Below are 25702 nucleotides of genomic sequence, written 5' to 3' on the forward strand. Positions count from 1 at the left end.
GGCACTTGGGCATCTGAGAAAACAGCAGAAGCAGGAACATTTCTCTGACCTTCTCACACTGTTTCTCCCTGAAGGGTAAGAAAGGAATTCTCTGACCTTCCTCTAAAGTGGGTTGTAAGACTCTCATTCCAGAGGGGTCCTTCCTATAGCCAGAGGAAAGGAAGGTCCTCATCTCTGAAGATACAGAGATGCCAAGAAGAATCTAAACAAACAGGCCTTGCTAAATTCCCCCCCAGTTTATTACCATTAGATAATACCCCCTTTCATCCAACTACACGTCTACACAACTGTCCACTCTTCATCAAACCTAAGCATACGAATACACAGTTTTCCCTCTTTCTTTGGGTCTCCATTTATGAAGGTTCCCACGTCATGTAAAACTTATATTAAATACATTTGTAAGCTTTTCTCTTGTTAATCTCTCTTTTATTACAGGTGCCTCAGCCATGAACCTAGCGATGGATGAGAAAAGATATTTCTTTTTATCCCTTAACGTTTTCTGGGACTACCATAGCAAAGTTCCAGTGGTTTAAACCACAGGATTTATTGTCTCACAGTTCTGGAGGCCAGAAGCCCAAGAATAAGGTGTTGGCAGGGTGGTTCTGTCTGAGGGCTGTGAGGGAGAAACTGTCCATGCCTCTAATACAATAGCCAGAATAAAATCAATCTTTTTCCTTGGTTAGTTTTTGTTGTTGCTGTTGTTTGCCTGACAAAAAGATAGCATAACAATGAGCTGGAAGAGTGAGTAATAACCACTATTTTACTCTCTACTTCTATGAGATCACCTTTTTTACATTCCACATATGAGTGAGATCATGAGGTGTTTGTCTTTCTTTCTGGATTATTTCATGTAACACAGAGTCCTCCAGGTTCATCCGTGCTGTTGAAAATGACAGGATTTCCTTCTTTTTTGTGGTAAATAGTATTTCATTGTATGCACGAGGGAAAATGATGTTGGTTTGGTCAAGGCACCTAAAATAGAGTCAGGAGTCAATCTCAGCTTGAGCTTTGGGCACCTCTTAACTGAGAACATTCTAGAACTTTGTACTCAGTACCATCAGAGGGGTCGCAATCTCCTGAAGAAATGACTTCAAATGAGACTGCTGTTTGCTTCTTTTCATTACTTTCTGCCTAACCAGAAGGCTCCTGCCAAAGCCTGCCTCAAAGAACTGTTACAGCCAGTCTTTTATGGACAAGGCTGCTTGACATATGCTAGCACCAGTCACAGCTTTTGTTACCAGCTCCACCTTTTTTCTTTGAGAACTCTGACCTTTCTTGGTTCTGCAGAGCATCATGTTCAAGAATCAGATTCCATGGGCTGGCCAGTTAGCTCAGTTGGTTAGAGTGCAGCCTTATGAAACTAAGGTCATGGGTTTGGACCTCCATACTGGCCAGCCACAAAAAAATAAAATAAATAAAAGAGTCAGACTCCTTAGTTTTAGGAAAACATAAGATAAATAAAGACTTGATGGATCATTAGGAAAGGCTCCAACTTCTTACATTACAGTTTATAGAATATTTTGTTGAATTCTGTTACTATATTCAGAAATCACAGCAGTTTGTCTTCTCTTTTGTTGGAGATAGGATGAGCAATTTCCTGGTAACCCAAGGGACGCTCAGCTCCCGGGGTCCTACAAAGCAGCCATTCCAGGATTTCTAACTTTCTATGCATGGTCTCAACTGCATATTCACAGCTTTCAGTTTCTCCTTTTGCCTGTGTCTCTCTCTAGGAATGTCTTAAGATGCAGGGCATCTGGGTTGACGTTCAAAGTAGAATTGACAACAGTCCCTGAAGGATCTGATGAATGGGTGAGACCAACAAAAGGGTCAAAGATCTTGCCAAGATTTACAGTGGACAAGTGGAAAGGTGGAGCTGCTATTGTTTGAGGTTAAGAAGGTGGAGTCAAGAGTTTGATTTGTGGCATTTTATCATGTCTATAAAATATCCAAGTGGAGAACGTCTCAGGCAGTTTCGAATTCAGGAGCTGGCTGTAGCTGGATATTTGAGTCTTGAGTGTATGAACAGTACTTAAAGCGGTGAGATTCGCTGCTACCACGGAGTGAATGATTATAGGACGAGGAGAAGGCTGAGGATTGAGGGCTGAGGCACTCGAACAATTGCCAGTTGGGGAAATGCCCTGGATCATCATATTCCACCTGGGCACCGCCGTCCAGTCCGTCAAAGCTTATGAACTACATTTCCCAGAATCCCCTCCGTTCCTGCTTCCGTGTTAGAGGCGGCCAATGAAATCCCGCGAGATTTGAAGGCGGAAGTGAAGCGGAAGCCATTACTCTCGGGAGGCGATTGCAGCCAGACACATGGGCAAAGGAGCTTTCCGTAGCGGCTTCTTTCGACCTGTTGGGGACCCTCCGCTTCCCCGCGGCCGACGGGACCTTCCGTATGAACGTTTCATCCCTTCAGCGGCAGCTTCCGTGACTTCCGGTCCCCCGATTCTATCCCCAGTCGTGTAAGCCCTGCTTTCTCACTTAACCCTTTCCGCCCCTGCGTTCCTGAGGATACGAGAGGCCCACGAAGCGGGGAGGAATAAGGGGTTACCGAGACCAGGAATGCAGGCAGCCAGGCGAGGAGGGCGTGTTAAACCCCGTGATCAGCGATGTGAGACGCCGGCGACGCGAGGACTGAAATTCGACTACTACATTTAGTGGCGAGCCAGGCACTGGTAACCTGCTCCCCCAAACCCCCGAGTCCCTGGGGCCGGGCGCGGAAAAGCCTTGGCGAAGTGAGTTCAGCAAATCAGGGGGTGCAGGAGAGGCGGCAGGAACTGGAGACAGCAGGGGTCAGTCACCTTCCTTCTGCTCTGTAGTCAGTTCTGTCTGGTACTCTTTTCGTTGGCATTTGCCTTGAATACAGTTCGGTGCACTTATTCTATTTATTTTTATTTTATTTATTTTATTTGGCCGTCGTGGAGATAGTCTATGAGTAGATTTAGAATTCAGATCAACATTCTGTTATTTAATGAGAGTTAGTCCATTAATACCTGTTGTGATTATTAATATTTTGCATTGGAATTTACCATCTTATTTTGTGTTGTCATTTTACCATCTTATTTTGGGCTGTTTGTCGTTTTCCTTGCAAATATTTTTAAGTTGGAAAATAGAACACATGTGCCAAAGAAAGTATGACTTTACACATACACACAAACGCAATTAAAAGGACGACAATAAAGCGAGTACACAACTCGGGACAAGAAGGAGGTTATTAAACCTCAGAAAACTGTGCTCCTTCTAAACTGTATTTTCCTACCCCCCACCCCCCACCCCGGGATTTTCTCTTATTGTTTTAATATGTTTTCTCCAAAATGTATTTCCTAATTTTGGTGATTATTTGTGAATGGACTCACTCTCAGTTATTTTGGGGAACATCCTGTATTCCATGTTGATGATGCAAGTACGCATTTGTAATTTAGAGATTTCCAAATATCTTGCAGGTGGAGAATGTACACGTAGCCGTTCTTTTTCAGGAATGTCATGGCTTAAATATTTTCAGAGTCAGCTTACCAAGTTCCACATACAGGGAGTTTGTTTTCAAGTTGCTTTGAGTCTGTATATGAATTTTGAGAATATTGGCATTTTTATGCCATCGAGTCTTACAATTAATCGAATTAATCTTTTATTTACATCTTCTGTAATGCCTTTCAGTAAAGTTCTGTAAATATTTGCAAAAGGATTTAAGTTTTATTCATTATATTTATTTCTAAGAACTTTGGTTTTTGGTGCTCAGAAATTAAATTTTTTTCTAACTGCGTGGTTTATTGACAAAGTTCTGCCAGTTTACTAAAGTATGTAATTCCCTTAATTGTCAGTTTTTGAAAGTTCTTCATAAAGTTTTATCATTTGTGTAAAATAAATAAGTAAATATTTATATTTTCCTTTTGAATCGTATGCATTTTCTGTTATTTTGTTTCTTGGCTGTACTGTCTGGGGACTTCCAGTATCGTTGACTGGAGTTTGGATAGCAAAGTCTAGGCAGTCCTGTTTTCTTTTTGATCTTAAAGGGAATTAACTTTCTGCTTGGAGGCTTTTCTTTCAAGATAGTTTTTATTAGGCAAAGGGAGTTCCCATCTTTTCTTAGTTTACGAGTTATTCTTCTCAGTTGCTTTAGTTATTTAACAAGTGATTTTTTTTTTCACCATCTACTTTTATGTTTATTGATGTATTCCAAGCACCTTAAATGATGTCTGGCCTATGATAGGCACTCAGTACTGCTTGTTTATTGAGTGAATGAGTGAATCATATGATGTTCTTTTTTATCCCATAGCATGGTGAATTAAACTAATGATTTTCTAATCTTACATTGAATTTGTATTGGTAAATTACTTCATTTGGAAAGGACACGTGCTATTTTGTCATTTTTGGCTTCAGTTGGTGTTTTTGGATCTGTCTTTGAGTGAAATTTTCCTCTTCTGTTTCAGGTTTATGCCAGCCTCATAAAATGGGGTAGGAAGTATTTCCTCTTTTTTCTAAACTCTGGAATATGTTGTGTAAGGATACGCTAATTTGTTCTTAAAAGGGAGTGGTACCTGGAAAAAACATTTGGGTCTGGAGTTTTCTTTGTGGAAAGTTTTAAATCTGTTGTTTCAGTTCCTTTAAGGATCATAGTGCATCCAGCTTTTTGGATGCTGCGTTTTGGATCCAGCGTTTTGTTATGGTAGGGAAAATTTCTTTAGGAATTTATTCATTCCATCTGAGGTTTAAATTGTGTTGTCAGAATTGTTCATAAAATGCTTATAATTTTAGTGCTTGCTACATCTGTAATATTATCTTTTTCATTCTTAATATTTACCTGTTGCTTTTTTAAAAAATAAGTCCTGTCAGAGTTTTGTAAGCTTCTTTCTCAAAGAACCGTTCTTTCTTAAAGAACTTTTGGCTTGGTCAAACCACTTTATGATATATATATGTTTTCTATTTAATGATTTTCTGTTCTTTATCATTTTCTTCCTTTTGATTTTTTGGGATGTTTCTTTTCAGTTTCTTATCTTGGGTGCCTGTCACATCGCAAAGAATTGCAGTATAGTATTTTATTATATTTTGGTTCTAAGTATTATCAAATATCATGGCTTCTTTGACATGTGAATTATTTAGAATTTTTTGTTTTAATTTCCATTTCTGTGACATTTTTCTGTTTCTCTTGGTCATTGTGTGCTAACTTCATCGTACTGCGGTCAAGAGACTGATGCCATTTTTTGAGACACGTCGTAGGCCCATCTGTGATTAAGTTTTATAATTAGGAAATGCTGTTTCATCATGTTCAATCTGTTTCATCAAGTGGCCTGCTTGGACTGTATTTGTGAGAGCTCTGGTGGTGGCACTGTCCATTTCTTCTTAGAGTTGTTTCTTTCTTTTTTTTTTTTTTTTTTTTTGGCTAAGTGATAGCACATATAGAGAGCTTTTTCTTGAATTATACCTCTTTTCACTAAGTAATACCTCATTTTTCTATATGAGCCTTTTGCCTTAGTCCATTCTGTGTGATGTTAATATATTTAAACCAGTTTTTCTTTTTTTTTTAAGTATTTGCCTTGTATCTTTTTATTTCTATTCTTACTATAGCCTCATGTTTTAGATGTCTCTTGTAAATAGTATATAGTTGGATTATTTTAATTTATTCTGAGAATATGTGTATTTTAGTTAAAGCATTTAATCTGTTAATGTCTTATGTATCAATACATCCGGATGTTAAATTTGTCCTGTACCTTTCTATGTTGTTTTTCTTTCCTGTACCTTCTTTTGATTTTAGTATTTTTCTCATTTTACTTTTTTCTCCGCATATTTTGAATTTATTTACTCTATTATTTTAGTGGTTTTCTGGACAATTTTTATCCATACTTGTTCATTAAGTTTAGATTCTGATAAACGTTATTACTCTACTGATTTACACGGTTTTCTTATCATGCATTTTAGTTCTATCTTTAAGTCTCAGAACAGATTATTATTGTTGCATACAGTTATTTTTTATTTCACTATACTCACACATTTGCCACTTTGTGTGTTTTACTTGATTGTTACACTCTTTGGTGTAATTTCTTAACTCTTTGCTTTGGTTCTTTGATTATTTCTTTCTCTGTGAAATGCATTTCTTTAGAGTGTTTCTTTTCTGTGGGTGGCAAGCCCCAAAATACTGTTTTACCTTCTTTCTCAATGGACTTTTTGGTGGTTGTGGGTTTTTATATTTTATTCCAGAACTATGAAAATGTTCCACTATCTTCTGGCTTCCATTGTTGCTGATGAGAAGTCAGCTGTCAAGCATTCATTTCTTTAAAGTAGTGGTTCTTCAAGTGCGGTCTACAGCCAACAGCATCAGCATCATCTGAGAACTTGTTAGAAATGCATATTCTTAGACCGTACACCCCAGATCTTCTGAATAGAAACTCTGGGGATGGAGCCTAGCATTGTGAGGGTTTTGTATGTTTGTTTTTTAGTTAAGAGAGTTATTTACAGTGTTTAACAAGACCTCCAAGTGACTGTGATGCAGCTTAAAATTTGGGAACTGTTGCTTTAAAAGGTTAACTTAGTTCTTTTTCTGTCTCCTGTTAAGATATTCTTTTTACCATTGGTGTTCTCTGGTTCACTGTTATTATTTCTAAGATTTCTTTTTAATTCTTTTCAACCTGTTTATATTTTCCTTCTGAAATGAAAATTCTGCAGGCTCTGTATTTTGCTGTAATTGCCTGTGTTCTTTCTTTCTCTCTTGGAACTCTGATTAGAAATGGTTCCGTTCTTTTCCCTCTGCTTCCCCCATGGCTCTTAGCCACCTTCATACTTTTCATCTCTTTTTCTGTGCTGCCCTGATGTTTATTTTTTAGAAATGGTTTTTAAACTTCAGCCTGTATAAGACCCGCTGTAGAGCTTGTTAAAACACTAATTCATCAGACCACCCCAGAGAGTCTTACTTAATTGAATTGGGATGTGATCTGGGTATCATAATTATTAAATACATGCCAGATGGTGTTTATGCAGCTGGCCTACAGACCACACTTTGGATCATGCTTGGGAAACAAATTCAGTGTTTCTTTTGGTTTATGTCATCTAAATCTAATCACTTAGTTTTGTTGTTATTGTTGTTATCCAGTTTGCTTTTATTTCAACAAATAATTGCCCTTTTAGAAATTACATTTTTAATTTTCTGAATGTTTATTGTCAGTCGTGAATGACTTAAAAGATACTATCTGTCTATAGTTTGCATTGTACTTAAAATAGTTTTGAGTGGAAGGTTTAATCAAGATACCTAGGTTGCTGTTGGAAACAGAAGTCTAACCCTGCCCTTCTAACCTCTGGGACATTTCTTGTAGTTGGCTGAAAGCTTAAAGATCATGGAGGGTATATAGAAATATGGATTTACTAATGTAACACAATTCTGGACTGAGAAAATGGCATACAATGTTCTCACAGCCTTCGTTGCTTTTTCTCTGTTTACATGAATAACACTGGTAGAAATAGTTCTATGAAGGGCAGACATCAGTAAAGATAACAAGAGAGTCATTCTGTCTGTAGGGTTCTCACCTGAAAATTCTTAATATCCTAGGACAGTGTTACAAAGTTGAAAGTGGAAATAAAATTGAATATTGGAAGAATTATGGCCACAAAAGAGGATTCACAGTAGAACAGTTTTAAAGGGCAAAATTTGTTTTGGACCAAAAACTTATGGAGGAGGCAGATCTTCACCATAGTGAGGAGCAGGGCTGGGTCCAGCATGAGGTATGCAAGGCATCTAGGGTGCAGATTGAAGGAATTGCTCATGCTTGGGGCCAGCCCTGCGCTGGTGGGACACTGAAAGGGCCTGGTCACATTTTGCACTCCAGCAGTGTGGCTGCCTCACCCTAGCCCTGGCCCTGGTGAAGAGAAAAACAGATCCCAATGAGAACAGAGTAAGATTTGTGCAAATAGGTTTTTATGTTATAAAGAAAATTAAAAGAGGAATTAAAAAAACCTCAATAGCTCTGAAAAATTAATGTATCTTAATTTGCCCATGGTGATAGGATTCTGTTTATCCTGGTTTTGTTTCATGTGCCATGTAGAAACGTGGCAAAGCTGCTCTGAGTTGATAGATCCGCCAACTGTTCCTGGACTCCCCTGCTCCACAGCCAGCCAGTGTCACTTAGATGTCAAAGTCTTCCTGCTGCGTCTGTGTTACTAGGGCCACCAGTTCTTTGAGAGCCTCATCGAGCACTGACAACCACTGAAAGTGGTATAATTATCCAGGTGAGAAATTATGCACCAGAGAAGCTTTGCTCTGGCATCTGGTTTGCATTACTACAAAATGCTGAAAAGGTCCAACAGACCTGAATTTGATGGGGTGCGATCTTTAATGGTCTAACTGTCCGGTTACTTTGCCCCACATAGGGAGTGGCAGTGGATGATGGGGCCCAGGTGCTGGGCTAAGCCTTATGGCTTTGTCCTAGCACCTGGGTTACCGTTAATTTCACAGGACTTATGAGAAGATTCCAGACTTCCCAAATTCATAGGCCCCCTCTTTTGCAATCCTCCCAAAACCCCAGCCCCAGGGTGCTGTCTCAGTATGAAGGTAAATGTGGGTTATTTTGTTCATCATTCATTCATTCTTTCATTCACTTTTTATTTCCTGTTATACAAGGCACTGCTTCAGCTCTAAAACAGTGAATGAAACATCAGAGAATTAAAATTCCCTACCCACCTGGAGCTAATTGTCTAGTTGGGCAATGTCTTATTTCTTCTAGGAAGCAATCTAAACAAGTAATCTATGCAGTGTGTGTGGGAGAGACAGTAACACTTACCGGCTGTTCAGCGTGCTTTCCTACATTTCCCAGCATCCTTGAAGCTAGCAGAGGCTTGTGACTAGCTCTTGCCAATGGGCTGTGAGCACTTGAGGCCACAGCAAAGAAGACAAAGTGCACAATTTGGCAGGCACTCCCTTCCTGCTCATCATCCATGACCAAAACGGCCAAGGGTGTCTAAAGACAATGGTTGGTTTAGGGATAAGTGGCATGCCCCTGAGCAGCTGGGAAACTTCTGACAGCAGCCCAGGTTGAACAAGTAACATGTGCAGGACAGAAACTTCCATTTTACTGAGTCATTGAGATTTGGGGTTGTCTGTTTTTGCAGTAAAGTATAGCCTAACCTGACTTACATAGAATATTAAGTGGAAATGAGTGCTTTAGGAAAATTAAGAAGGAGAATAGGGATCGAAAGACACTTGTGTTTTAAATAGAATGGCTAGTAAATGCCGTTTCGAGACCTGAAGGAGGAAAGGGAGCTGGGCACACTGAGAATGAGGGAGGAACATTCCAAGCAGAGAGAAGGGCAAGTTCAAAGACCCTGAGGTGGGAGCATGTCTGGCATGGGGAGGAAGCCCTGCGAAGAGGGGTGGGTGGGCAACAGGAGGGAGTCATGGATGAGGTGGCAGGGGCTCGGGCCCTTGGTCTGAGTGTGGTGGGACACCATCAGAAGATTTTGAGCAAAGGAGTGGTCTGACCTACATCTTACCAGCAAATTTACAGCTGCCATGCAAACTAAAGGGAGACAAGGACAGAAGCTAAAAGACTGGTTAGGAAGCTACTGGAATGGTCTAGAAGAGAGGTGATATCTTGTGCCAAGGCAGTACCAATGTAGATGGTTAAGAGTGGTCACATTTTGGGTAAGTTTTGAAGATAAAGTTGACAGAGTTTGTGACTTGGATGTAAAATATGAGAAGTAAAGAAAGAGGAGAGTCAAGATGACCACAGGCTTTTGACCTGAGCCCCTGTAAGCTGGATTTGCCCTTGGCATGAGGAGGCTGGTAGTAGCTCCATTTTATTTACTATTTATTTATTTTTGTTTGGTTTTGCAGCAAGCCGGTTCAGGGATCCGGAGCCCTTGACCTTGGTGTTATCAGCACCATGCTCTAAGTGAGCTAACTGGCCAGCCCTAGTTTTAGACATTTAGTTTGAAATCCTGTTAGACATCACAGTGGAGATATTAAGTCGGCACGTGGCTCCATGCTGGGTGGGGCAGGCACCGACTAGAAACAAACAGTTCTGTGCAGTCAGTAGTCGTTTTATTTTAATGATAATGGTGTTTTAAAATGAATGTTTATTGAGCACATTATTGAGTTCCATAACCCAGTGTTAAAATCTCCAATTTCCAGATGAGAAAATTGAGGTTTAGTGAATGTGCTCTCGGGAGGGGACTCTGATAGGCAGAACTCTGGGTTTGCAGCAACATGGGGTCCCCTGAGGTCTCAGAGACAAGTAGGCAACAGCCTTCACGATGTGTAATCAGAATCTGGGTGTCAGCAACCAAAGGGTGGGGTGACTTGAGAGTGTGGACCTTGTGGGGCTGGGGGTGAAGAGGGCCAAGGAGAAACATGACCCTTAAGTGTCAGGCAGAGGAGGAAGGATCTCAAGCCAGAGTCTTACAAAGAGCAACCAGAGATATAGGAGGACGACCTGGGATGTGTAGCCATGGCAGCCAAGAGCAGAGGTGTTCCAGGAAGAGGGAGAGAGGTTAGTAGTGACCAGGGTTGTATGCTGATCGGGAGGGTCAAGCAAGGTAAGGATAAAGATTTGGTGTCAAGGAGTTCACATACAGGGGACAATGTAGGTTTCATAGGTCACACTGAGCGGATGACAACATGTAGCTCTGGAGTCAGATTAAGGGGGTTTACAGCTTCCATCTATGACGTTGGCCCAATGACCTAACCCCTTGGCATCTTGCTTTTTCTCTGGATGCTGCTTACCTCCTGGGGAGGCTGTGAGGATTAAATGAGAGTGTCTCTGTAAAGACTCAGGAGAAAGCCTGGTACACGGGAGACCCCACATGTGTTGTTGTTTGCAGTATTGGTGTTAACATTGGCAAGGAAAGTTGTGACCAGCAGAAGCTTATTAGGTGAACATTGATGAATGAGTGTGAGGTGAGGGTGGGGACATTGTGCCTCAGTGACTGAGCCTCTGTCAACTTGTCTAGCCTCTCCTCAGTAATAGTCTGATGTTTGAACCCAAAGGCAAAATGAATAGGAAAGAGCTTTGTAAATAAGAATCACTCCTACTGGGAAAGGGTAGGAATTATTCCAAGGACTGCCAGACAGAGAAGGCTTGTGATACCTCATTATATCCAAAAGGTGGCAGCAGCACGTGACCTCAGCTGGGCACACAGGTACACTGGTGTCTAGAAATCAATGAGCGGTAGTTAACGTTTGTGTCTCTCCTGACGCTGCATAAGGGAAAGGGGAGGGAACTCACGTTTGCTGGGAATCTACTGCATCAGCTGGACAGCAATGGTACTGTGATCTGATTCTCTTTCACCCTCTTTGTTCTCGCTCAGATGATGCCGATCAAGTAAACCCCGACTCCTACCGCCCCGAGGAAGAACAACCCAGGCTTTACAGTTAAAGTCAGAGTGCAGCTGCCACCCTGCCATTTGCTATGTTACTTTCTGGCAAGTCACCCAAGCTCGCTGAGCCTGTTTTCACATGCCTAGTGGTGCTGATAATGCTCCTCCGATTGATTTGCTGTGGGATTCAGGGAGACTCAACACCAGATCATATTTAGCATTCGGTGCTGTTGCCCTCTGTGGAACTGACAGAGAGGAATTCAGTTACTAGCATCGCTGTGACTTCACCCGTAGCTTCCTAAGTTGTCCTCCAGAGTGTTTTTAATTTAGCTAATTTACTTGCCTTCTTTTTTTTTTTTTTTGCATTTTTTAATTTGATTTTACGTACTTCTGGGAAAATAGGTAGGGCTGGTATTTGGTAACTAATAGTTAACTAAATCCCATGGAATTTAAGCAGCTGGCCCCTTATTTTCAAGCTAATAAGCTACAAAATTTTGTTATGTTTCTGAACCTGTATTTTGTGTCCCTATTCTAGTTTTCAGTTAGAAAAAAAAAGTAATTTATCAGCTTGGCAAACAAGGTTGTTTTCTCCAATGTGTAAGACGTGTGCACGGGGCTACAAATAAAGCAACTTTGGAGGACAATCTGGCAACCCTTAATAAAAGGCTTAAACATGTTTATAAATGCTGACCAAGCATTTCACCATCTCAAAATTCATTCGAAGGAAAATACTTGAAGAAAACGACAAAAATTTAGCTGCAGGGGTTTCCCTGGGGTCCCCTGAGGTTTCTTCCAAGTGTAGTTTTTCTACTTGTGAAAAATTGGAAATATTCTAAATATTTTAACATAGGATCAATTCTGTAATAGATATACCTATTTAGTAGAATAGTATGTAAACACAAAATGATAAAACATTAATGGTGTATTGTTTTGCAAATAGTATAGCTGGGTCTAAATTCCATCTATAAAGAAATATGCAAGAATATCAAACATTTTTGACAAAGCAACAATGATGATGAGATACATTTCCTGGATACCAAAAGATATTAAAATAATGTGGTATGGACTATGGACCAGACAACATTTCAGATTCATATATGGATGTGGGTGATTTGGTCTATGTAAAGGTTTGTGGGAATTTGGGACTGATCTAGGAAAAAGATCACTCTGGGGTGGCAGCAGCACACACAAGCTTCCTTGGGTAGCACTTTGACAGGTTAGCATATGAGGGATGTCCCTCACAGCAGGATTCTGTCCAACAGCTAGAACATGGGAGCAGGGGAGTGTTTCACCTACTCAGAAGGAGACGAGGGCAAGGGAACTCCTGGGGGATCAAAGGATACTTCCTTGTCTAGGTGATGTCACTCAGCCGCATGGCTGGTGGTCTCTGGTACAGAGAGGTCCGGTGAGGTTTCCTGGGGTATGCAAAGAAGGTGGGCTCTAAATGGCTAAAAATTTGCTTGTTTGAGTTATTTTTATTTTTATTGAAACATAATTGATTGTACATATCTGTGGGGCACAATGTTGAATGTTAATACCTGTGTGCAATATGTGATGCTCAAATCAGGATAATTAGTGTATTCAACATTACACAGTGTAGTCATTTTTTGTGGCCCTTTACCAATTTCTCATTAGTACCGCGCACCCCACTCCCCATCCTCTGGTAACCTCAGTTCTGTTCTCTCCTTTTGAAAGTTCAATGGATTATTGTGATTGTTGTATCTTTCTTTTTTTCTTTTTTTTTTTTTTAAGTAAATTTACTTTTTTTGTTCCCACTTATAAGTGAGGACATGCAGTATTTCTGTTTGAGCTGTATTTTAAATAATTCGATGTATAAAAATTGGAGTTTGGCACTCGTGGGCTTTTGACTTAATGGATCTCTGCCTACATTGAAGATATAAATGACTCAGTTCCATACACAGTCATCTTTGGTTCATGCTTACAGCAGTCTATTATGGAGGGGTCATTTTAAATTAGGGATGATGCAGACTTCAATAAAAGATGTTGGGAGAGTTATATACTTTTTAAGCACAATGATCCAAATGGATAAAGAACTAAATATGAAACGATAAAAATATTGGGAGAAAACACCTCAATGAGTAAAGAAAGGCCTCTCTAAGAAAAAAAAGGTGCTGGAAGCAAATCATGCCACTGTGGTTCATCAGTGATCTTTCATTTTTGTCTGAGACACCAAATACTGATACATCCACACTCTTGCCACCCGTCTTTCTTTTCTTTTCTATCTTTTATCTACTAAGGAGTTCATGCAGTTGTTTTTCCAGGTAGATTGACCAAACCACAGCGTAATGACCTACCGTGAGAATAATGAACAAGAGTAGTGCCAGCTCAGCACTGCTCATTTTTCTCACCTGCCTGTAGTAGAATACAGGCTGTCACCATTCTGGAAGTCCATTGATCAGAGTATCATCATACCTCTGCCTTCACCATCTCTTAAAACTTCATAAATGGCCACCAATTGTCTAAACTGAGTTTCTGCATTTTCATCTTTATTCTTATCTGGATGTAAAGTTAGTGAAAGCTTCTGATGCTTTTCTGATGTCTGCAGGTGAAGTATGCTAGGGTGGCCCACTTAGCTTGTCTTAATGTCTTCAAAATTCATTGGTGTTGTAGCATCTGTCAGCATTTTATTCCTTTTAAGGCTGAATAATATTCCATTGTGTGCATATACCACGTTTTGTTATTCATTCATCTGTTGATGGACATTTGGATTGTTTCCATCTTTTGGCTATTGAAAATAATGCTGCTGTGAACACGGGTGTACAATTATCTCTGTGAGACCTTATTTTCAATTCTTTTCCTTATATACACATAAGTGGGATTGCTGGATCGTATCATACTTCCATGTTTAATTTTTTCAGGAACTGCCATACTGTTTTTTCCACAGCAGCTGCATCATTTTACATTTTCACCAGCAATGCATGGTGTTCCAATTTCTCCACATCCTTGCCGCAAAACTTATTATTTGCTCTTTTTGAATTGAAATTATAGCCATTCTTAAAGGTGTGAAGTGGCAATTTATTGTGGTTTTGATATGTATTTCCTTAATGATTAATGTTAACCATCTTTGCATGTGTTTATAGTTCTTTTGTATATCTTCTTTGGAGAAATGTCTGTTCAAGTCCTTTGCCCATTTTTTTTTATTGGCTTGTCCTTTTGTTGTTGAGTTTATAGGGATATTAAATCCTTGTCACATATATGATTTTCAAATATTTTCTACCATTCTGTCTCTCATCACTTTCTTGATAATGTCTTCAAAGTATAAATGTTTTTAATTTTGGTGAAGTGCAGCTTATCTATTTCTTGTTTGTTTTTGTGCTTGAGCTTTTGGTGTCATATCTGAGAATCCATCACCAAGCCCACAGTCACAAAGATTTGCCCCTAACGTTTTCTTTTTAGGATTTAATGGGTTTAGTTCTTATATTTAGGTAATTGATCCATTTTGAGTTTTGGCTATTTGGTGTCCCTTTCAATTCTATTGAATTTGAAGATTGACATTTCTGCAAAAAATGCTGTTGGAATTTTGATAGGGATCGCATTGTTTACATTATACAAGCCTTTTACCTTGGTTGAATTTATCCTAGATATTTTATTCTTTTCAGTGCTATTGGAAATAGAATTTCTTAAAAATTTCCTTTTTGTATTGTTCTTCGCAGATATATAGAAACACAACTGAATTTGGGGTGTTGATCTTGTACCCTGAAACTTTGCTGAATTTGTTTATTAGCTCTAGTAGTTTTTTCAGGGAGATTCTTTGGGATTTTCTGTAGGGAATCATGTTTTGTTTACTTCTGTCTTCTTAAATAAGTTTTGCCTGTTCACAGACATCATAATTGGAATCAGATTATTTTTTGCCTGGGTCCAACTCCTTTTGGCCAGTATTATAGAGATTTATCCATGTTGCGTGTCTCAGTTGTTTCTTTTCATTGCTGAGCAGTATTCCATTGTGTGAACATAGCACAATTTGTTTACCCCTTCTCTTGTTGATAGATATTCAGATTGTTTAGGGTTTGGGACTGTTGTGAATCAGATTGCTATGAACATCTTTCGAACATGATTTTGTGGACATTGGTTGTTTTTTCAGATTTCTCTGGGAGCAAAACTGCTGGGTCAGGTTGATAGGTGTGCTTTTCAAGAAACTGCCAAATTGTTTTCCAAAGTGCTTGAACCATTTCACACCTCCACCATAATTATGTGAGAGTTACCAGTATGCCACAACCTCAGCAGCATCTCATGACGATCGTCTTTACTTTAGCTACTCTAGCAGGTGGAACTGCTGTGTCAAAAGTTTTAATTTTCATTCCTCAGATGACTAATGATGTTGAGAACTGTTTGACATGCTTGCTATTGATCCTCATTATATTTTATGAAGTGTCTGTTTATTAAAGTTTTTTGCCCTTTTCGTTAGGTTGGGGGTTTTTTTGTTTGTTTTACTGTTTTGTGGGAGTTTTTTTATGTAATCTAAATATGAATTCTTTGTCAGGTATATGTTCCATTTGTGTCTAGTCAAAAATATTTTTGTTTGTTTTCTGGCAGCTGGCCAGTATTGAACCCCAACCCTTGACCTTGGTGTTATGAAGTGGTGCTTTAACCAACTGAGCTAAACGACCAGCCATCTAGTCTGAGACATTGTTGTGTAATTCAAGGTCATAAAAACATTCTCATGCATTTAATTTTGGGTGTCTTATTCATCTCAAAAGATTTTTAAAATTAAAATTAGTTTTTATGTATACAGTGAGAATAAAGATCAAATTTCCTTTTTTTCCTGAGGTTTTCTTTCCTTTTCCTATTGAATTGCTTTGTGCCCTTATTGAAAATTTGACTGCATGTGTAGGTCTATTTCTAGTTCTGTTCTGTTCCATTGACCTATTTTTCTATACTTAGTCCAGTAACTCTTCATTACTGTGGTGAAGTTAGTAGTATCAATCTTTCAAGTCTTTCTTTTTGATCTTTTGCATTCTTATATACATTTTAGATTTGGCTTGACAATTTCTAGAAAAAAGCCTGCTGGGATTTTGATAGGGACTGCTTTGTATCTGCAGATGAATTTAGAGGGAGTGAATACTTTAATAATATTGAGTATTACAGTCCATGAGAATGGTATAGCTCCCCCATTTATTTAGGTTGCTTTTAATTTCATTCAGCAATGTTTCATAATTTTTACTGTCGAGGTCTTACAAGGCTTTTACTTGATTTATTCCTAGGTATTTGATGTAGACTATCATAAATAAAAATTTTTTAATCTTCATCTCCCAGTTATTTGCTGAGGTATGTTTTTTAGCTGTGATTGCTGTGAAGATGATTATTGCAAGATTATTTGCTGAAAGTAGGGGTAATGGTAAGAAAGGTTTTGATTAAGAAAAACCGGCAAGATCTTACATGGTCTTTGGGAAAGTGGAAGATTGGGAGGCCTGCTCCACTTTCCTTTACTGTAGAATCATTCCCCTTTAGGGTTAGAGGCTGGTCTTCCCAAGTACATCAGGGAGGAGGCAGATGGCGGGAATCATCCAGGGCTGGTCTTTTGCTAGCTAGGGGTTATAACAGGCAGAGAGATAAAGCAGTTTGCACAAATATATGGTTGAATTGATGGATTGTGATGAACCTCAGCTGGAAAGGTAGGGCAGTGAGAAGAGGAGTTGGCTATTGTTAGGGAGCGAGATGGCAGAAGCACGGGTACCCGGAATCCTCTCTAAAGTGGGAGAGTTAATGTGAGAAGAATGTTGTGTAGGAGGTTTTCAGCAGATTTCTGAATCATTGTCTGGGAGGTAAAACAGATTCCATTGATGACAAGGTCTAGGCTATGGAACAAGGGTGTGCTGGTGTGGACTGTGGGGCAAAAGGCACAGGAGATGGGAACTCATGGTCCTAAAGAGACCATCCTTATAGATAGAGCCATCCTAAATGATGGAGGACCTTGAAGGTGAAAGGAAGAACAGAAGCCTGGGGCCAAAGTATTTACTGAGTGAGGGAATTTAACAGAGTTGTGCTTGGTGACAAATCACTTAGGGAGAGTGAATCTGAATCCTACTTGAGGCTGATCTTGGAAGTTTTACCTAAGTGAGATAAAGGCGCAAAATCAAATAGGACTTGCTGCTCAAAAGAGGAAATGCTGGAAATGAAAACTCAGTATGGCCCTCAGCAAGCAGGACAGACAGACAGCCTTTGACTACTCCTAGTGCTCTTTCATTTACTACAGGTGCCTGCTGGGAGAGTCCCATGAGAGTGAGAGCGTAGCATCCTGGTTCTCCCAGTGCCCTGTTGTTCAGGCAGATCGGCTGTCATTCTCAGGATGGCAGCCCTCCGTCTGTCTCCCACGTTTGGTAAGTTTTTGGCTGAATACGTGCCCCCAGAAATCGAGCCTAAGTGGCCTATGCCACGTCACTTAGGTAAAGGATATGTGCAGCAGTGGGAAGGGTGGGTGAGCTGGAAAGTGATGGGAGCAAAGCCCCCAGAGTCACCCGAGTGACTGGGTCCGATTCAGGGTCTTTGTGCGTTGGGGAGAAAGAGTGTATATGTCACTGGTGTGTGAAGAGGGCACAGGTGATGGGTAACCTGCATTATCCCATTTCTTATTTCAGTAAAATTGAGAATGATAACAGCTCTGCCTCTTAGAACTTCAATTTCTTTATCATAAGTTGGGAATATGTATCACTTCTCATGGGTTTTTAGGCCCACCACCCTCTTTTCTGTCTTTGAGTGGAACAGGGCTGTTCTGGCTTGTTAGAAAATGGGGGGGCGGGGGGTCAGGGAGAGAGAGAGAGATTGGGGCAATTGATTCTTATGGATTCTCTTTTTTCACCTAGCTGTGTCCACCCAGGACCCTGCCTGCCCCCAAGAGTCAGAATTTCCTCTTTCTTCAAAAGACTGTTCCTGTCCCCCAAATTTGGACCTTTTTGCTTGTGATGGTCTGGAGCCTCATCCACCAACCAGTGTTGGTTCCCAGGTACCCCAAGATCTCAAGGCCCCTGGTGGTGAAATAGGTACTTACTAGAATGGCCCCATCGTCATGCATTAGAATTCTTTCAGGTCTTCATCCAGGCCGATCGGTGCCTGGTCAGGGCCCAGGAGGGAGCCAAGGAATATTGGGAGGCTGTCCTGGTAGCAGGGAAGTTAGGGGAAGTGACTTATGTAATAGGTGTTTCTCTGATGCTTATGAAGTGCTCAGGCCCATGCTCAACCCCAGAGACAAGGGAAAAAAGCTAAAAGCTCTCAAACCAAGCTTAGAAGAGGAGAGAGATTTGGTTTCCTTGTCAGAGTTGCATTTGAAGCAATGAGATGGGACAGAATCACTTTATAGGGAGGAGAAGATGTCTGAGGACTAGCTTCCAGAGTAAGTGTTGAGACCCATGGTGCACCAGTTGAAAATCCTATGTCAGATCTCTCACGCCCAGTCTTCAGGATCAGCCATTTTTCTGTGAACACCTATTGTCTGGTTTCTCACTCACACCAAATGTGTGTGGCATTTCAGGAATCGGTGACTTTCCAGGATGTTGCTGTGGACTTTACTGAGAAGGAGTGGCCCTTGCTGGATTCTTCTCAGAGGAAACTGTACAAAGATGTGATGCTGGAGAACTATAGCAACCTCACTTCATTAGGTAAGGCCAGCATCATTTCTTCACTTCTTCCTTCACCGATCGATGTTTTTGCTTAAGTACTTGCTGTGACCCAGGAACTCTGCGGGGATTCAGAACACAGCTGAGAGCAAGCAGACCTGGTGCCCACTCTTATGTCTCCCATGGGTATTGAGACCTGCCCATCACGTGGACCTTGGAGGTTTTCGAGTGTGTGTCTGAGCTCGTTCTTTTGGAGGGCACATGTGTGGGTATTTGTGGTTTTGGTTTTTATGAAAGACTTCCTGTATTCCTTAGAAATTTGGCAGCATCATTTTGCTGCTCCTAAGTCAGGCTTGTGCATCTTCAGAACACTGACGGCCAAAATGTTGACTCCACTCTAATGGAAGGGGTCGTCCGCTGCACAGGCCTCTCTCAACATGTCTTTCTCCTTGAATAGGATATCACGTTGGCAAACCCAGCCTCATCTCACACTTGGAGCAAGAGGAGGAGCTGAGGGCAGAGGAGAGGGGGATTCACCAAGGCTGTCGTCCAGGTGAGCGAGCTCCACAAACAGAGGTACTTTTGACTGTCGGTTCTATTCAGCGGTTGGGATGCAGGGAGGTACGTTAAGATAAGTCACCCAGGAAAATTGGCAGATGCTCACTCTTTCAGTACTCGCCCATTCTCTCTCAAGTCCTTTGGTCTCCATGCACATTCATCTTTAAATTTTACATTTCCATGTGGGCTCTTTGTCCTGTTCTTTCATATTCATTCTGTCATTGCCAGTGTCAATCTCAATTGACTTAAGTATCCGCCCCTAGCATTGCCGAATATCTCAGACAGCCAAACTTTTAGCCATTATTTTTGCTCATGTGCTCCTTTCCTTGTGTAGGGTTAGTACTTGCAAAGAACCTGCCTGTTCTTGTCACCATCATCCCACCATTTTCTTTTTCCGGCAAGTTAGTATTTTTCCAATTTGTTTCAGATTGGGAGAATCCATCTAAAACCAAGTGGTCAATTCTAATGGAAGATATTTTTGGGAAAGAAACATCCAGTGGTGTGACAGTGGTAAGATTTCCTTGGTATAATAATTCTGGACCCTCCACATTAGAGGTGACTGGGACAGCCTAAGGTAGACAATCAGCTCAAGAACCAGACAAGTGGCATCCCCCAAGAGGAAACAGTGCTTCAAAGATATGGAATATCATCAGTTTTGGGAAACCCTACACCTGACCTCAACCTTCTTCACTTAGAGTTCCAATGAGTAAATATTTTCATAACTGTATCTCAGGTATCGAGTGTTGGGGCTCAGTTCAGTTTTAAACATTGAACAAACTCTGTGTACAAAATACTTTGTAAAAGTAACACACACAGACACTTACGGTCTAGCATCACCTGTTCTTTAGATAGAGTTCAAATGGGGCAGGAACAGTACATTTGCATTTCAAATTATGACATCTTTTGTCATAATGATGTGTTTCTATTCCTATCAGTTTATGTGGGGTTAATTGTCAGGAATGCAGTGAATATGGGAAATGCCTTTGTCAGCCCACATCTCTTTAACCAACAGGAAAGAACTCGTCTCGGAGAGAAATCCACCGAGTATGCTCACTTGTTTGAAGTCTTCAGCATGGGCACTCACCTCACCCAGCAGATGGGAAGACACACAGGCAAGAGGCCCTATCACCGCCGTGACTATGGGGTAGCCATCAAGAGCAGGTCACATCTCACTCAACACGTGAGCATGTACGACGGGAGGAAAATGCACGAGTGTCATCAGTGCCAAAAAGCCTTCACCACAAGTGCTTCCCTTACACGTCATAGGAGGATACACACAGGGGAGAAGCCGTATGAATGCAGCGACTGTGGGAAAGCTTTCAATGACCCTTCGGCCCTCAGGAGTCATGCGAGAACTCACCTCAAAGAGAAGCCCTTTGACTGCAGTCAGTGTGGAAATGCATTCCGGACCCTCTCTGCCCTGAAGATACACATGAGAGTTCACACTGGGGAGAGACCTTATAAGTGTGATCAGTGTGGGAAGGCCTACGGCAGGAGCTGCCACCTCATTGCACACAAGCGAACGCACACTGGAGAAAGGCCCTACGAATGCCACGACTGCGGGAAAGCTTTCCAGCACCCTTCACATCTTAAGGAGCATGTTAGGAATCATACTGGGGAGAAACCCTACAAATGCATTCAGTGTGGCAAAACCTTCCGATGGAAGTCTAACTTTAATTTGCACAAGAAGAACCACATGGTGGAGAAAACCTATGAATGTAAAGAATGTGGGAAATCCTTCGGTGATCTCGTATCACGGAGGAAACACATGAGAATTCATGTTGTCAAGAAACCCGTTGAATGTCGACAGTGTGGGAAAGCCTTTAGAAACCAGTCTATCCTTAAGACACACATGAATTCCCATACTGGAGAGAAACCATACGGGTGCGACCTCTGTGGGAAAGCCTTCAGTGCGAGCTCAAACCTAACTGCACACAGGAAAATACACACTCAAGAGAGACGCTATGAATGTGTGGCCTGCGGGAAAGTCTTTGGTGATTATTTATCCCGGAGGAGGCATATGAGCATTCATCTTGTAAAGAAACGTGTTGAATGTAGGCAGTGTGGAAAAGCCTTCAGAAACCAGTCCACCCTGAAGACACACATGAGAAGTCACACAGGAGAGAAGCCATATGAGTGTGATCATTGTGGGAAAGCCTTCAGCATAGGCTCTAATCTTAATGTTCATAGGAGAATACACACTGGGGAGAAGCCCTATGAATGCCTTGCCTGTGGGAAAGCCTTCAGTGATCATTCATCCCTTAGGAGCCATGTGAAAACTCACCGGGGAGAGAAGCTCTTTGTGTCATCAGTGTGGAAAAGGCTCCAGTGAGCACTGCTGTCAGAGAAACATGAGCACTTAGACTGGATAGAAACCTTATAGGCGTAAAGAGGGCAGGAAGCCTTCCTGAGCTCTCCTTACTGGGCACAAAAGAATACATATAACTTGGGAGCAATCCATTTTCTGTAAAGACTAAGTGAAGACAGGAGAATTGTGAGAACTCACATTGGGGATGAAAATTGGTGTCTTTGGTGTGGAGAAGCCTTCAGTGTACATTCAGCTCTTAACATATTAGAATTTAGGGAGAGAAACCCCAGTGTGGCATTTGTAATGTCAGAGTAACCTTAGCACCACCTCTCATTTTCTGGGCACAAAAGTGTTAAGCACACTAGGCGAACCTTTCCAGGTCTCACGCTATTCCTCATGAGAAAAATCACACTCGAGAAAAAGTAAAGTAAGCCATGTGGGAAGGTCGGTAACAGTGGTCTGCAGATGATGGCCAGCTTTCTGTTTTTTCATGGCTTGTAGGCTAAGAATAGTCATTATATTTTATATGGGACAGAGACCAGATATGGCCCACAAAGCCTGAAATACTTGCTATCTGACCTTTTATAGGAAAACTTTGCCCAGCCTTGGTCTACAGCAGAGGTTGTCAGCTGGTGGTAATAGGGGGACATTTTTGATTGTTAGAACTGGAGGTGATGGGGGGTACTATCGGCACGTAGCAGGATGGAAGGTATCAGGGATGATGGTAAATATCCCACAATGCACAGGAACTCCCCCCTCCAATAGCAAAGAATTACGTGCCCCAAAATGTCAGTATTGCAGAGGTTGTGAATAATCTCTGTTATTCTTCAGTTATTACCTACAGTCATCCCTCAATGTTTATGAATCTTGTGAGCACTTATGCTAGGAGATATTTCTTTTTAAAACTTTTAAAATATAATCACCGCAGTTCTTTTAGGAAAAAACCTTGAGAACTCTCACTGCTGATAATCCCTATGTGGAAATGAATTTAGCCACAGGCCCCTTATTTGTGCAAATGAAAATTTTCACTGGGAGAAAAGCCCCAATGGAATTTTCCAGTGAGTATGGGATTGCACTTATCAGTCTTCTATCATGAAAACACACCCAGCTCGTGAATTTTTTAGTCTTTTAAGGTTATGCTCCTCTGAGTAACCCTTGAGACTCATCACAGAAAGCTTGTATATAGTATTTTTAATATAGCTTCATTCTTGAAATGTCTTAATTTCCTTTTGGATAACTTACTTGACCAATGACATCTTTGGAATTGTGTTATGTACTGTGTAACATGTGGGTATTTTTTAGTACCTGTTTGTTACTGGTATCTAATTCAAATGCATTGTGATCAGAGCATGATGTCTTTATTAGATGGATCCTTTGGTATGTTTGCAGCCTGCTGTCCAGCCAGAAGTGGCTTATGCTTCTAGTTCCTCCCCAGGTATCTGCTCTCATCTTCTTCCATGTCACGAGAATCCAGGTTCTGCCAGATTAGTAAGGTGTGCTATATTTTAAAATCTCTCATAGGTTTTCTTGTAACTAGTACAGTCCATGTCCCATAGCCCTGGCCACTGACGAGTAAGCAGATGTCACTGTGTGGGCTTCTGAGAAAGCTCTTGAAAAGGTCATTCTCACGTGGATTCTTCTTTACATATTTTGTTCTTTGCTTTCCTCCTACTTCTCACCTTGCAAGGAGATCCAGTATCTAGTGTTCAGAGATCCACCTTGTGACCATGAGGATGAAAGCCACAGTTTAAGAAGGACACTGCAGAAAAGTCACAATGGTCCTGGTCCACCTGTGGCTTCTTTGTCTTCACTAGCTGTGGATTTGTTACCTCCAGACTTCCTCTTACATGGAAAAAATAAAATTGATTATTGATTTAAGCTACTGTGGGTATTTCATTGTTTTTCTGTTTATTCATTGGTGGGGGAGGGTTCTACACCCAGTTAAGATGCTGTCCGGAACCTGTGCACCCGGTCATCGGTGAGTGTTTTGTAACTGCTACCTAAACGTGTGGATATAACGTTTACGCTTTTGATTGTTGGATGTAAGTTTCAAAATTCTTTAAACCAAGCTTTTAAATTGTATTTCAAGTCTTTGCGGTACTCACTTATTTTCTTGACTTGTTTATTGGCAGAAGTGTATTAGTTTTCACAAAAGCCCAAGGAAGCAGCTACTGTCAGCATCTTCATTTTGCATATGAGGAATCCGAGGCAAGAAAGTTCAGGTTACTCGTCTGCTACCTGTTGGCATGTAGCAGTGCTTGGATTTGAATCCTGGTGTCTGGCTCCAGAGTCTGTACCTCTCTCACCAGGCCCTGTTCTGTGATGCCCACGGTCTGTGGCAGTGAATTAGGATTTTTGCCCTAATGGTGCTTACGTTATGATTGGGGATGGAGCACCTGATAACTAAAGGAGTGAATACGAGGGTACTTCAAAAAGTTTGTGGAACAATGGTGAGATCAGAGGTGTATCAGGGACCTGATGGTGGAGTCCACTTCTGGGTTAACTAGAGGGATTTTGCCTTCCATTCTCAGTGTGTTGGGAAGACAGTGGAAAATTTGAACAGAGGAGTGACAACCATCCAATTTCTGATTTCGAAAGGATCACAGTGGCCTCTGGGTTGATAGGCTAATGAGGAAAAAAGTACTAACGGAAACCACCTAGAAGACCATCGCAGAATTCAAGTTAGAAATGATGGTGGCCAGATTATCAGTACTAGGGACAGTTTGAAAGAGAGTCATGTTGATGAATACAGCTGTAGTTTCATTTTCACTTGCAGATAGTGATTCTTTGTGTGATTATCCCGTAATTTATTTGCCCTTTCTACTGCTGATAAATGGTTGGCTGGTTATATTTTTTCCCAGTTACGAACAGTGCTGCTGTAAGGAATTGTGTCCATGCTTTCTGGAGCGTTAGTTTCCCCAGAAGTGTGAAATTCTCAGGTTGAGGGATCTCTTACATGTTCAACTTACCAGAATAATGCCAAAGTCATTTGTACAGTGGTTATATAATACCTTGTGTGTGTGTTTTTAAACAGGTTTTACTGAAATGTAACATATGTACATACAGAAAAGTGCATAATTCATAAGTGTACAGCTCAGTTAATTATCACATGAACACATTCCTGTAACCACCAGGTCAAAGAAGAGCATTACCAGTATTCAGATACCCGCCTCTTGCCTCCACCAAATTAAGAACCCTTCCCTACTCTGCAGGTAACCAATATTCTGACTGTGACAAAATGGTTTGGTTTTTTGTTGTTTTTGAACTCTGTACACATGGAACCATACAGTACATAATCTTTTTGCCTTCATTTCCACAATATTTTTTGTGAAATTAATCATACTGTTTTGTGTATGTCTAGCTAGTACATTTTATTGTGTCCCTTTGTTTGAATATTCTACAGTTTATTTAAGCATTTTGTGTTGGTAGACATTTAACTTCTCAGTTTGTCATTATTGTGAATGCAGCTATGAGCATATTTAAAATTTCTGGTTGTGCACAAGTACATGTATTTCGGGTGCGGGCTATGGACAGAACTTGCTGGGTCGTATGAGATGTGTTTGTTCATTTTTAGTAGTGCTGCCAGTTCTCTTACCATGGTTGTACAATTGTGTGTTCCAACAAACTGTTTTATGATATTAAAGTTTTCTATCTTTTTCTTATTCATTTGTGTATTCTAGATGTGAGCCTTTGGATGTTTTGCAAATATTGTCTCACTCTGTGGCTTGCTTTGTCATGTTTTTAAGTGGTATCTTTTAATGAAATCATTGTTAATTTTAATGTCATCTAATCCTTATGGACAGTTCTTTTCTGTTCCTGTGTAAGAAATATTTGCCTACCTCAGGCAAGAAGATACTCTATGTTTTCTTCTAAAAGTTTTATTGTTTTAGTATACATGTTAATATCTACAGTCCACCTCGAATTGATTTTTGTGTATTGTGTGACGTAGGATTAAATTTCATGT

The 25702-nt window shown here is 40.7% G+C and overlaps 1 protein-coding gene across 1 annotated transcript; it reads left to right on the forward strand.

The window, feature by feature from the left end:
- Positions 1-2306: 2306 nt before the first annotated feature.
- On the forward strand, positions 2307-23610 carry ZNF317 (zinc finger protein 317). Its single transcript, XM_063111468.1, has 7 exons — positions 2307-2681; positions 17516-17639; positions 18123-18262; positions 18788-18914; positions 19330-19425; positions 19858-19940; positions 20443-23610. Exons 2-7 carry the CDS (start codon positions 17609-17611, stop codon positions 21760-21762), a joined length of 1797 nt encoding a protein of 598 aa, XP_062967538.1. The 5' UTR covers positions 2307-2681; positions 17516-17608; the 3' UTR covers positions 21763-23610.
- The last annotated feature ends 2092 nt before the right edge of the window (positions 23611-25702 follow it).

Source organism: Cynocephalus volans, chromosome 10, assembly GCF_027409185.1.
Source record: "Cynocephalus volans isolate mCynVol1 chromosome 10, mCynVol1.pri, whole genome shotgun sequence".
Taxonomy (NCBI): domain Eukaryota; kingdom Metazoa; phylum Chordata; class Mammalia; order Dermoptera; family Cynocephalidae; genus Cynocephalus; species Cynocephalus volans.